Below are 13969 nucleotides of genomic sequence, written 5' to 3'. Positions count from 1 at the left end.
CGGCGGGGCGGGGCGGGAGGGGGGCGGGCGGAGCGCCGCCGGCGCAGGCCGCCGCGGGTCACGTGGGCAGGGCCGCCGCCGGGGGAAGGCGGCCCGCGAGCTGCCGCTTTGAAGCCCGTTGCTAGGCGACGGGAGGGCGCGCGGAGCCTACGGGAGCGGCCGGTGGTAGGGGAGGGATGACGCCACGGCCGGGCGAGGGGAGCAGCCGCGGCAGCGGCCCTTTGCCGCCCCGGGGCGGGGGGCAGGCTTTACCGGGGGCTCTCAGCGGGAAAGGGCGGCCGGGGAAGGGCGTTGCCGCCGGCCCCCCCGCGGGCTGCGCACCCCGGGCGGTGGCGCAGGTGCGCTGTGAGGCGCCGCCGAGCCGTCTGCGAGGCCGCTAGGGGGCGGGGCTAGAGTGACAGCACCCACATCCAATGAGTGCAGGCGCCTCCGGCGAAGGGGCGGGGCGCTGCCGCCCGCCCGCCGCAGGGGGTGGGAGGCGGCGGGCACCGCCCTCCCGGTGGGGCACGGGCCCGCGCGCCGTGGGCGGAGGGCGCGGCAGCTTCCCCCGAGGAGGCCGTGTGAGGCGTGACTCCGCCCCGGGGCGGGGCGGCTGAGGCAGGGCGTGGGCGCAGCGCTCTGCGCCCTCGCCGTCGCGGAGGCCGCGCCCTCTCCCCGGGCCGCGCTCGGCCCCGGCGTTTGGCCGAGGACGGTAAAAATCGGTTTCTCCGATGAGTGGCCGGTGCCGCCGGCCAATAGGAGAGGCGGAGCGCGCCCTCCTCCCCGCCTCCGCCGCGCGGCGGGGCCAATGGGGGCGCGGGGCGGGGCGCGCGGGGCTAGGCGCGGGCTGGGAGGCGCCTCGCCGCCAGATGCGGAGGAGTCGCGGCAGCGGCAACGGCAGCGGCGCGTGCGGCGGAGGCGGCGCGCGGGCATGGGGGCGCGGGCTGCACTCGCCTCCCCGCGCTGAGGGACGCGACCGCGGCGGGGCCTAGCGGTAGGCGAGGGGCGGCGGGGGGCGGCGGCGGCGAGGGGCGCAGGTGCCCGGCGAGCTGCAGTGTCGGTAGCGGCCGCCGCCGCGCCGCGGGGCGGCAGAGCCCGCTGGGGCTGGGCCGGGCGGCGGACGTGTGGCGTTCCGCCTCGCGCTGCCCGCGGCCGCCTGCGTAGCCGGGGCGGCGGCGGCGGTGGCCGGCGCGTTGTGGCCGCCGAACCCCGGCCGAGGCGGAGGGGGGGTCAGCCGTGGGCTAACGCCGCCTGTGTCGTTGGCAGGATCCGAGCCTAGCGCGGCGGCGAGCGCAGCCGTGGGAGCCGGCCTCTGCTCGTGGCAGCCTGCTGTCACCTTCCCTTCTGGCAATGGGGAATGGACTCTCGGACCAGACGCCGATCCTCTCCAGCCTGCCTTCCTTCCAGAGTTTCCACATCGTCATCTTGGGACTGGACTCCGCTGGAAAGACGACCGTGCTCTACAGACTGCAGTTCAATGAGTTTGTCAACACTGTCCCCACTAAAGGATTTAATACGGAGAAAATCAAAGTGACGCTGGGCAACTCGAAAACGGTCACTTTCCACTTCTGGGATGTGGGCGGCCAGGAGAAGCTGAGGCCGCTGTGGAAGTCGTACACAAGGTGCACCGATGGCATTGTGTTTGTGGTGGACTCTGTCGATGTCGAGAGAATGGAGGAGGCCAAAACAGAACTTCATAAAATTACTAGGATATCTGAAAATCAAGGAGTGCCTGTCCTTATCATTGCTAACAAGCAGGACTTGAGGAACTCTCTCTCCCTTTCTGAAATTGAGAAAATGTTAGCAATGAGCGAGCTGAGTTCCTCGACTCCCTGGCATTTGCAGCCTACCTGTGCAATCATTGGAGATGGACTCAAAGAGGGACTGGAGAAACTACATGATATGATAATTAAGCGAAGGAAAATGTTGAGGCAGCAGAAAAAGAAGAGATGAGTTCCATTTTGACCTTTCTATTTTAGAGTAGTTACATGGTCAAAATTTGACATATGACAGCTTCCAAACCCAGGCCTGCTCGTTTGGATGCCGTTAAGCTTAGTTACGTTAAACAATCAATCAGTTGCACAGCCTTGCTGTGTGGAAGGCTGTGCAGTTATGGAACTTTTTTTCCCTTTTTTTTTTTTTTTTTTTTTTAACTAGTCTCTCCAGAGTTTTATGGCTCTGCATTATTTCAGAAGCCCTAATAGATGATGTAATACTATCAGGAAATGGATGGGTGGGTATATGTGACATGGATGTCTAAATAGCCAAATAAAATGAGGGGTTTCTGCTTAGTGTTGTATTCATATGTTTGAGGGTGCCCTCTGCAAGCAATTTGCATTGAAGGTGTTCTGTGTTTTTAAACTTCTAATGCTCGTAAGTGGAGTGTTTAGGTGAACATTATACAGCTTTAAAAACATGTATGAAGCTAGTAACCCATTATTTTGAGAGGCTGTTTTTTATCTTGTTTGGGGATTTCTATGAAAGCTTGGCTACATGTGTAGTTTTTTTAATTTGGCACTTTTTGAAATTGAATCATGTTCAGTTCAAATACTTGAAATTTAAGTGCTGTGGATTCTTCAACTGATAAAAGAAAGACTTTCTGACAAGTAAAAAATGTAAACAACACGCTGGAGCATGGAAAAGTGGTTTCCCAACATATAGCATGTTTTTGGTATGTAAGGTTTTTATTTTTTAGAAGTAGCCATTCATCATTATACAGTGCTAATCAGGTTTAAACTATTACTCAAAAATAGTAATTTATTTCTGAATGATGAGTGTTATGTCCTCCTACTATCAACTTAAAAGTAAATTAATTGCAGTAAAGGAGCTATAAAGAACAACTCTGGCTGTTGTGGTTCTAACCAGTGCAGCATTCTTTGCTCTACTGGTGACTTTTCTGGCAATAAAACAAAATTATAATGAAGTAAAGATGGAGTTAAAATTAGCAGAGCACATCTTGTATCTCTCCAAAATACCCCATTTTATTAAAGTGGTATTGCTATGTCACTTTCAACGTATGCTTTTTTTATCGTGACTCTTAAAGTATTTTGTGGTTAGGAATGTAATAATGCTTTATACACTCAAAACATTTGACACTGCCGGGGGCGGGGGGGGGGAGTGGGGGAAGAAGACTTTCAAGATGGGCCTGTGTTCTGCTTTAATTATGCTTTAAGCTGTTCTTGTTTACAGAGTGTGCAAACAGTGTTAACTGGGCAGGATAGTGCTTGACAGAAAAGGGAGGGTAGTTTTTCTTACTGGTACAGAGCTTCAAGTGACTCTTTAGATACTGGCTAGCAATTAAAAGGGCTAAAACAGAGCCTGGATTTTTAAGACTAACTTTAGTGGTGCTGTAAAAATTCATCAGAATGTTAGATTCTCTTTAAACTTCTGTTTGAAATACCGGCTTAAAAAAAAGGAAAAAAAAAAAAAAGCAAAACCTATTTCCTCCTTTTACTCAACCAGCAAAGTAATACATTTTTCTTATCTGCTGCCATGTATCAGGAGGATGACAGCTACAAACCTGAATGTCAGTCAATGTAACTTAGATATGTATGTTTAAAAAAAATAATCAAACTTTTTAACCAGCAGCTGTTCATCCAGGAGGTAACCAAAAATGCACTTTAGTGTCTTCAATAACTGAAAGTGACAGCTGGTTTTTTTTATGACATCTTGGTCCTTTTTGAATAAACTGAAGTAGCTTCCAGTGGAGCTTTTGTATGTTGGTTATATATGTACCTGCACTGGTGACATTGTAAGTCACTTACTCAAGTAATGTCTATATTTATAGAAATGTGGATGACTTCTTAAACCTTAATAAACAATTCAAAACAAGCCTGCAGAGAGAAGGTGTCTGACTTCTTGTACTGCAGCAGTATCTTCTCATCAACCTCTGTGCACGTATTGATTCTAATAACAGTAGAGCTATTTCTGATGAAAACCAAAGTCTTATAAATGTGGTGAGGCTCATAAATGTCACGGTGTTATAAATTGCAGGTATCTCATTAAAAACTTTAAATCAATGGCATGTCTGTAGATTCACAGAAGAAATATTAACTGCAGTGACTCCTTTCTGAAGTGATGGATCTTGTGTAATTTGAAAAATCTTCTATATAGCTGAACCTATTTTGTGTTATGTGCAACGTTTAATAGGCGATGTTGGGCATTTATCACATGTACTCACAGGTGGTACTTAATTTAGTATCTTCAGGCTCATATATCTGAAGCTGTCTGAGGGATTCACATGTGCTTAAGCCGTGGGTGAATTTATTCCTCGGATTTTACGGCAGGGAGTAGAATGTGGCAGGAGATATGGAAGGTCCTAATTAGTTTCTGGACCTGAAAGACAAACTTGATCTAGCCTGCAAATCAAAATTGCTAAGTTTGAACAAGAATATACAAACCTGTCTCTCAAAACCTTGATGTTTTCATTTCTGTTTATGTAACATCAAAATGTAGGTTACTAACAGTCAGTCTTGAGAAAAAGCTGTAGTAGTGATGCTGAGCTCTATCAATTTGGGGTGTAGTTGTTAGAATCCGGCTAACATTTCCGTTCCTATCAGGTGCACGGGACTAGTAGGGTGAGGAAGGTGAGATGACAGGCTGGCTGTTTGTACCCAGGAAACAAACTGTACAATACCAAGTAATAATTGCTTCATTTTGAGTATTCATGAGGCTTTTCTGGCGAATAGTTGAAAAGGCATCCTGCTTGAAAAAGTCAACTGTATTTTGTTCTGCTTATTAAAGGTGCTAGTCTTTGTCTGGTGACAGTCTCCCTAAACTCTTCCCTGTATAAAAACTTAAGTAAATGATTTTAAATGCAAAGACGTGACTGATCTGCACTCTAGCACTCTGGAGGAAGCAGTGAGAGAAGGGGGAGAGTAGCGTTTCTAAAACGTCGTGGTTGTTATCTTGTGATATTTAATACTGACTTGGAAGTAGAAAACTGAGTGCGGGATGAGTTTCACGTTCAAGCTATACCTTTATCTGTACTAGGACTGTTTTGCTGGAATATTACAGTAACTGTTCTGAGTAAAATACACAAATGTAGCTGTACTTCCAAAACTGTGTTTTGTATTACTATGACAAAGTCTTCAACTATGAACAAACTGGTGATTGCAGTAGAGCATTTGGTATCTTAGCTGGTTGAGTTTCTGCTGGCATCGTTCTGTCAGCCTGGGATCACTCTCTTCCATACCGTGAATTGACAATTCTGGCCTAAATACTGGTATGTGTAAGAAAATCTTTAGAGGAGCTGAATAAGCAGGTGTAATTTTGTTACAATGCTGGAATTACACAAATTTTAAACTGTTTTTTGCTGAAATGGGCTACAAATGGCACTTTGTACTTCAAGGCACTAGATAAGTTAAATATCTCAAACTGCTGCTCCTTTAAGGAGGTGCAATTTAATTGCATTTAAATCCGTACAGCACTGTTAAAAACGAACAAACCACAAGGTCTTGTAACCTCATCACTGTTGTCTTAGCTTACAAAAGTTGGTATGGCATTGCCTCAGCTGTTTGGGCACGTGCAATCATTTATGAAGTTAACCAGCCTTCAGGATCTGGTCTCTGTTTTCGAGCTGCATGGCCATGTTTTAGCTCAGGACTGTTTCAGTTAGAAAAAGTACGGTAGGACGGTGAGACTCCTTCAAGTTCTTGACATGACTTTGAAGTTGTGTTGCGCTGAATGTGCATCTGCATTTGAAAAAAATACAAATATTGGTTTTCAGCCAGGTGATAGGTGAAACCTTTCTCTCTTCAAATTTTAATGTTTTATTCTGTCCTGGTTGATCCTTCACGTGTGGAAAGCAGCACCCACAGCCAGTCCACGGTTCCCAGCCGGGCTTAGAGAGGTGCTCCTGTACCACCTTACGCAGCACTTCGGTCCTGCAGGAGTTCACTGCCCAGGACACAGCAGTCACAGAGCGGCGAGGAGCCGAAAGCCCTCTGGTCGGGTGGGGGGCTAGCAAGCCCTTCTGGACCCCAGCAGATCTGCATGAAGGCAGCTCTGCCGCCTTGGGGGATTATCTGCATTTTGGATCATTTGTTTACAGGTAGCAGGGTGTTAATTAGTGTCTGGCTGAAACTTTTTGTCGAGAGGAGAGTGTCATTCTTGGCATTGGAGGACGATTTAGATACTGCATTGATACTGCAAAGGAGGACTTGGTAAAGAGTGTGGAAAATGTAGGCAATCTGCATACGCTATATGTAGGGCACCAACCTTAACGTGCATTCTTCATTCAGCTGTGCAGATTGCAATGCACGAAGGCTAGCAAACGTATACTCATAGTGCTATCTTCCTTTAACTTCTTTTGACAGAGAAATCTGGGCATGAATCGGTGCTTTTTGGATCAGTGTTTTCACTTTACTGTTGGGTGACTCGTCTCTGGAGAGGGTCACAGCTTACAGCCCCGCTCTGACAGCGATAGCCTCCTGTCCCTGAGCCAAAACAGCTCTTGTTGCTGCTGGAAGGGACGTGTAGGGAGCTGTGAATGGGCATCGTCTCCTGTTGGTTTATTCTGGCGGATGAGGAAAGCATTTTGTTATATATATTTTTTTTTTTTTTTATTTTTTTTTATTTTTTTTTTTTAATCCTGACTGACATAGGTTTGTGAAGGCCGGCCCCTCTCACGCTGCTCTCCAGGCTGTGATTATTTTTAGGAGCAGTGCAAGACTGAAGAGCAGTGTGGATAAACTCTTGCACGTGTTTTTAAACCGAGGGGAAATACACAGCCTGCCTGCACAGTAGGGTGACGCCTGGGGTTGCCATGTGGGCTCCCACAGCCATCCTACCTATCTGAGAACAAAATAAAGGGGTGATACGTAGCTGGTACCTTGCACTTCTTTAAAGCATTAGTCAGTCGTCTTAAACCAGCTGTAAAGAAGCAAAAAAAATGCAGTTTCAAAGACCTAGCTGAAAAACAATCCCAAGCAGCAAATTAAGAACTTGAGTTTCCTCCCTGTCGGTGTCCTGTTGCTTTGGTGCTGGCTGTGAGCGACCTGAGGCACCTGTGCGGTGGCGGGGCGACGCTGCCTGCACTCTGCCCGCTCACCGCGGGGCCCGGCGAATGGCACAGTCACCGAGTATCCATGTACTGATTTCATTCAAAGGCAAACCCAAAATCGAAGGAGAGAAAGCAGGCAGGGAGGCCATACAGTGCTTCCAGTCTAAATACTTGCTTGCAAACAGCTCAGGAAGGTAAGAGATGATAGTCCCTGAGCTGTGAAGATTATGATTTCTTAGTTTCAGCTATATTTACACAGCTGCTCCACCAGAATTAAGAGCTCAAGATGACAGAATAGTTAGGAAGGAGAAGGTCGAGTACACTTGTTGGCTGTGGGGTGCGTGGAGGGAGAGAGGATTTGAAACTATTGGTTTTTCCTAGCTTTTCAAGACACGCTGAGCCCTAAGGGAAATAGATATGCTTTTAGGCTGTTTAATTGGTTTAAAATCTTTATTGTTTTATGCACTGTAGTTTTCCTATTGCTGAAATGAAACAATACCTCACTTAAGAAAGCCACCTAATCACCGCATTAATCTCTGGGTCCACTGACAAAGGAGAAGGTTAGCAGGGGCGTTGAGCCTTGTTAAACGTGCTGAGGGCTCCTGGCTGGCACACAAGCTGCTGTATTTCAAGGTCTTTTCTAAAAATAGCAGAATGGTAAAATTTAGGTCAGGCGAGGTAAAGGTGTGAAGCCTGATACCCAGACACCACACACAGTCCAGAGGTACCACCAACCCTGTAACTGCTTATCTTCTGTTACTGCTTTATGAATGATAAATAAGAATAATTTTCTTTGGAGCATAACATTTTCATCTCTTTCCCATTCCAATGTCATTTGCCCTAAAAGCTTTAATAAGTTTTGATATTGGAACATCATTGAGTTGGGCGTCACAAGGATGAGTTTGTGAGGGAAGAGGGTCAGGGTAGAGTGTTCACCTTTGCTGCAGTGATTTGGGTAGCTAAAACCAGTCTTTTTGTAAAGCTGGCTTAACATGGACAAAGATGACCTATAAGAGGGAAATTTTCTAAAAATATCTTCTTGTTTCTAACATTAGCTGAACTCCGCTGGTCTTATAATTATTGGATGCTGTTGTAAGCATGGGCTCCTCTTTTTTGACACCAGTTGCATGATGATCTCTAAGATGCCTTCAACAGCTTGCAGACCATCAATGTAAGGTGTCTACAGTTTTAAGTGGTAATACTGAACTTATATATCCATGATGTATGTTTTAGCTGTCCATCTGAGGTGCTTCTGTGGGCCAACCTGGTTTCTCAAAGAAATTTTTGATTCTTTGTGATTATTGTATCAATATCTCTGAAAATACAGTTTATTCCTATTTGGTTCCTGTTATAAGTGATACAGTAAAATGGCAATCTAGGGATTATTAGTAGCACTGTTTCCCTTGAACTCCAGCTATTGAGTTTCTATTTGAATCAGAGATATATATTCCATTTTTCTTGATTATACTGTATTTCATATAGGAGCTGAATCGTGCTAACCTTAGAAATACTAGCCTCCCTGATTTTAATTAGCTTAGAAAATTGACTTGTACATTTAAAGTCACTGTAATTCAGCTGTAATCAGTCATGTTACACTGGAGACAAATGGGATTCATGGACTGAGCCCACACTGATTCTTTTTGACAGATCTCCTATTGCCACATCAATACACATCCCTCACTGTGTGCTATGGTAGCAGTGGTACCAGCAAACTGTATTTCTGTATGGTTCAGTAACTGTGTTTCTGCCACTCTGTCATATAACTTGCTTATATACAATGTTCGCTTATGTCCTGCTATTGCTGTAATCATGATAGGAGACTGTTTGAAAAAATTCTGTGCAAAGACTCAGCTGTACATTGCAACTTTAAAACAAATATATCAAACTATGTAATTTAAAGTACTGGAGTTAATGCTGAAAGCTGGAAGTTTAAGACTGAAGATTGGTATATCCAGCCCAGCCACCCAGCGCTGGTCGTTTTATCCCTGAATTCTCTTCATCTATGTGTAAAGCAAGAATCTCATAGTTGACCTTACATTTAAATTCATGCTTACAAGTGCTGCGAGATATTAAGATATTACAGAAATACAGTGTAATGGAAAGTTATAGAAAGATTGTATCAGTAATTTGGATTTGTCGATTGACTTGTAACATATTTGTGTTCAATAGTCAGGCATCAGGAAATTGTACCATTCCAAAAGTAATGCATTTCAGAGTTTAAAAATACAAGTTCAACATACTGTATTATCTCTAACCCCATGAGCTTCAGCTTCACGGAAAACAAAAATATTACCATAGTTGAAAATAAGAATGTATTTCATATTCATCAGTGAATAAATATTCATAAACTGGATCATCTGTACCTGATTTTTGTTTGCATTTGACCATAGCTATTAAGCAAAAGTAGTCAAAATTATTTCGTTTTATGTTTAAATTAAATTGGGATGAATATATGGTCTTCCAAATCAAGCATATGAAAGTTTTCAAGTAAAGGTGATTTGCAAAGATCTTGAGTTAAAGTAACACATCATATTCAAATAAGCTTTTATTTGGAATAGTCAGTAACAAAAATGGCTGGAAATTCCTTTGAAAAGATAGCTTTCTTTTATGTAGTACAGTGAGAGATGTTAGAGTGATTTCAGACCTCGGGATTCAGAGGGTCTCCTGTTGTCTCTGCCTTTCTTGGCTGCGATGAATGAGTCTGCACAGGATGTGGCTGCTAACAGATGATAATGCAAAGTGAAGGGCTGGGCCATGAAAAGCCCCAGGGTGGCTCAGCGTGGTGCTGAGTTCTCACGAAGAGCTGATTGCTTTCCAAAAATAAGAACAGGAACTAGGGCAGATAATCCATGTAAAATGCACTTTCCACCCTTACACATTCACAACAATTTATTATTTTCAGCATTATGGAGCTTTACATGTTGATTACATACATAATCCATCTAGGCACGCTCACCTGCCTACACACACTTCTGTTGTATTCTTGCAAACCCTGTTTGTGAGAATTTCTCTGGGATCCTGTTTTGTGGGTGTAACTTGAGAATATATAAATAGATTCATGTTTTCCTGTCATTTAAACCCAAATGTGACTACAAACATGACAGCACTAGAAATACAATTCTTTGAAATAATTTCCTCTCTTTTAAATCTTTTGTTTTATTAGGATAAGGTAGTCTGGGCTGTTCACACTGCATATGAACCATGCTGTTGTGGTGGCATTACCACTGCTCAGAGTTCATGTTGTGTCAGCACTTCTTCTATAAATATAAGTCCTTATTTCAGAAGCTTAATAACCTAATAAGCCTTGAAATTTCACACTTACCTGAAACTTGGCACAGAGTATTAACTTCGCCTTTTACCACATTAAATAAAAATATATATTAGAGGGGAATGTAAATAAAAGAAAAATAAGCTTATTGTGCTTTTCTGCCTTTTCTAGCTCAAAGTTAATTTTGTTTATTGAAATGAAATGGCGTGAACTCACAGTTCCAAATGGAAAGCTTTGAAAATTTTGTCTTAAGTTAAAAGTTGCAATCATTAGTGTTTGCAAATCAGACCTACACAAAATCACCTACCTAAATCACTTCTGGCTTTTTCCTTATGCATTCACTTAAACTTCTGCACAGGGGGTAAGGAATCCGGCTGTTTGAACTGGCACTATTTTATCCTCCCTTTGCATTCATTGTACATGCGTGTACATCACGCAAACTTGCAGAGCTCATTCACGGCGAGTGAAGCTCTGTCACCAGTGTCAGTAGAGCTATTTCTATGCAGTTACAGTTGTAGGATTGGACATACACAGAGGACAGAACTATGGACATGTCCTTCCTTAGTTTCTTTAATGTATCATTTCAAATCCTCTCATTCACTAAGTACATTTTCTTAGCAGTAGTGATGTGTAAAAGTAAATCAAATGCAGGGTTTTCTCTGTCTTGTGGAAAAGCCAGTGCTTGTAAAAGTTCCTGGCTGTTTTCTAAACCATCAAAAAAATAAAAATTGGAGAAGGCTCTAGTCTCAGCAGAAGTGCTGAATCTTTTCATGTTTGCTCACCCCATCTAGATAACCCTGAGATTATCCGGAGGGTTACTAAGGGCATAGCTTGCCTGGGCATAGTATCTTCTTGCATAGAAAAGCATTTTTTTCTTAAAGGTAGAACTAACACCTGGATTCTGTATTAATGATGGCTTTAGTCTGACCTCAGTCACTTCTGGCTTTTTCCTTATGGATTCATTTAAGCCTCTGCACAGGGGGTGTAGAATCCAGCTGTTTGAATCTGCAATATTTTATCCTCCCTTTGCATTCATTTTAGCTGCTTGTACATGCCTGCACAAAGCAGCTCTTGCACATCCTTACCAAGGAGTGTTGATCTGCTCAGAAGAGTAGACATGCTCTTCACACTTTGCCCAGCCAATTTTATGGAGAGCACAAATCCTATGTAGTCAAAAAAAAAAAAAAAAAAAAAAGCAAGCACTTTTTTTTCCTTCCTTTCTTCCTTTTAAATAGCTACTCCCACTTTCAGTGGGGTGGCCATAAGTACCCATTTTGTGTTGGAAAATCCTTACTCACTTCAAGAGCTTTGGGTCAAGTTTAGAGTACCTTTCTACTCAACCTGATTTCTTTTTATTTACCTCCCTAAGGAAAGTTTAGCACATCTATAAAGCCCTCCCAGGAGCAGTGCTGTGGGTTTTCCATATAATACAGGCACAACAGTCAGGATTCATTTTACCTAATATTAGACCTCTAAAAATTAGGCATTCTTGTCTGATTTAGGCATCTCTAGATCTTTTTACCATTCATGGAAATAAATGTGTTTGTCTAGGGTATGAGTCATCTTAGTTCAGGAGTGGTATCTAAGGTCAGATAAATCACCCTGTGGTGTGATTTGTTTCTCTCCCTGCTCTACAAAAAGCATAAGCTGATTAACTCAAATATAGACACCTGCCTTTTATACCAACTGTCTATATTTATATCCTAAATGATAGCCCCAAATCTGTGCCAGCTACTCTGCTGGAAAATGCAGGTGTCTGCCATTTGAAATCTGTGTCAATCTACAGCCGCTGAGAGGCTCTTGCAGTGCTTTTCCTTAGCAAAGCCACCCCAGTGCTTCTGAGTGCTGCTCAATGACCACACTGTTCATAGAAGAAAAATACAAAGACCAGTATATTAAATAATATCTATTAAGGAAAAGTGAAGTGAAAGCTTTTATTTAGAGTGAACACTACATTTCACAGTCCAGTTATTCTTGCTAGAGAAATCAGTAAACCAAATTACTTCCTCCTGTAGCGTTTTATGGCTCAGTCATACTACTTGCGTATGCAAAGGTAGCTTTTTCATTGAATGCAGTGGGAGCGAGATAAGGCTGTAGAATTGTGCAACAAAACTGCCATCTATAAAAGCTTTTAGATAGTAAACTTTTATGTTTCTTTTTCGAAAATGTAAGTAAATCCCCACCTACTCATTGATACTGTAATTGAGTCTAGCAACACCTGCGCCTGCCTCTGCATGTGTTAGGAGTTGCAATCACTCTCCTGTGACTATCGAAAGGCTACCAGCAATCAGGCTGAAATTGTTAGAGGGTGAGATTTGTTAAAAGAAAGTTTGCTAGCTGGTAGTCAGGGGTGACCTGAGCAGAGAAACAAGATGGGAGTGAGGAGCTCTGTAAGCAGAAGCTATGAATTGCTCTGGTGTCTCTAGGTTTCCTTCTGTCTAACAAGGTATGGGTAATTGATAAGTCTTTCTGATAAGAAAAGCCTCACTTAGGAGGGGCTATAAAAAGGGGTCTCCCTTGTCTCTGTATTGTGAAAATTGTAATACCTTAATACTTTTTAAAGTATCTAATATGGCCCAACTTTTTGTTGGTTAAAGGGTTCAAAAGCCACTACAGCCAGTGCTCTGAAATTACATGTAATTTATTTCTTTAGGAAGCCAAGCTGAAATGCTGGGAGGTGTAGCAGAGGAAAGAAGAGACCTAGTATGTAGAGACCTTAGGGTACGGTGCTATGAGCTTTGGTATTTAGTGAATGACTAAACTGAGCATATTGTGCACTTCTGTAGTCTTGGGGAAAAGCGTGAGACTTTGTTTTGTTGAGGCATTGTTTGATCTTAAAAGAAAGCTGGTGTGCAGGCTTAGTGAGAGATCACCATATCACATGTGAAAGCACAGTAAGGGTGTACCTCCCCAAGGCTTGTTATCTCTGATGTGAGACCAGGTGCTATGACGTCCTATCAGTTATCTCTAGTAAGAAAATAACTGTACATAGACTCCAAAGCAGATGGTATCTGTTTCTGTAAACATCCTGTTCACTCTGTGTATTGTGTGGATTAAACCAGGGTTGTGAAGACATCTAAGCTGGAACTGAGACTGCTGCTGAAAAACTGCATTGTGCCTGTTAGCTTGCTTTCTCCCTTCCACCGCAGATGTGCGTAGAAAGCATTTACCTATTGCTTCTCAGGCCTGTGGCAGTGAATTAATAATGCATAACATAGTGCTGCCACTTACTAGTGCTGAATTTGTTGGGATTCAGAGTGTTTTCTGTCCTGAAGAAGAGGAGACTGGTGCAGAGGTGTGATCCTGCAGAGGACTAGAGAACCAACAGGGCTACTTTTGGATGTTTGGGGTCGCTAGGAGTTTCTGTGTTTGCGGGATGGGAACCTGGCAAGCATTTATCTCTTTTTTAATATGAGTAGTAATGTTGTTTGTTGGGCCATTGAGTTGTGTTTTTTTTTTTTGAGCCTGCTGTGATTATTATTACTACACACTGAAATGTAGAAATGTATGAAAAAAGACTTAAAACAAACAAACAAAGAAAAACAAACAAACAACAACAACAAAACCCCAAAAATGCAGTCTGCAAGAAAATACAACAATGTTTGGAAGCTATTAAAAAAAAAAACTATTGAACGTGGCTGTAAACACTAGTTGGTAGGTGGCAAGTAAAACTTAATTATGGAAACTTTTCTCATATCTGTTTATTTGGCCCTATTAAC

The 13969-nt window shown here is 43.5% G+C and overlaps 1 protein-coding gene across 2 annotated transcripts; it reads left to right on the top strand.

Annotated features, from left to right (window-relative positions):
- Positions 1 to 624: 624 nt before the first annotated feature.
- ARL4A (ARF like GTPase 4A) lies at positions 625 to 9303 on the top strand. Of its 2 annotated transcripts, none has more exons than XM_082305940.1 (2): positions 625 to 691; positions 1246 to 9303. In XM_082305940.1, the coding sequence occupies exon 2, from the start codon at positions 1330 to 1332 to the stop codon at positions 1930 to 1932; it is 603 nt and encodes a 200-aa protein (XP_082162066.1). In that variant the 5' UTR covers positions 625 to 691; positions 1246 to 1329; the 3' UTR covers positions 1933 to 9303. The 2 variants fall into 2 exon arrangements, with proteins under 2 accessions (XP_082162066.1, XP_082162065.1); XM_082305939.1 differs by lacking the exon at positions 625 to 691 and adding an exon at positions 852 to 973.
- Positions 9304 to 13969: the final 4666 nt, after the last annotated feature.

The sequence above is a fragment of the Platalea leucorodia genome (genome assembly GCF_965183815.1).
Source record: "Platalea leucorodia genome assembly, chromosome: 1".
NCBI lineage: Eukaryota > Metazoa > Chordata > Aves > Pelecaniformes > Threskiornithidae > Platalea > Platalea leucorodia.
The sequence above is the reverse complement of the archived record's forward strand: the minus strand, read 5'-3'. Positions and strand labels throughout refer to the sequence as shown.

Coding starts and splice junctions, on each gene's coding strand:
- ARL4A (XM_082305940.1), top strand. CDS start 1,330: ATGGGGAATGGACTCTCGGACCAGACGCCGATCCTCTCCAGCCTGCCT.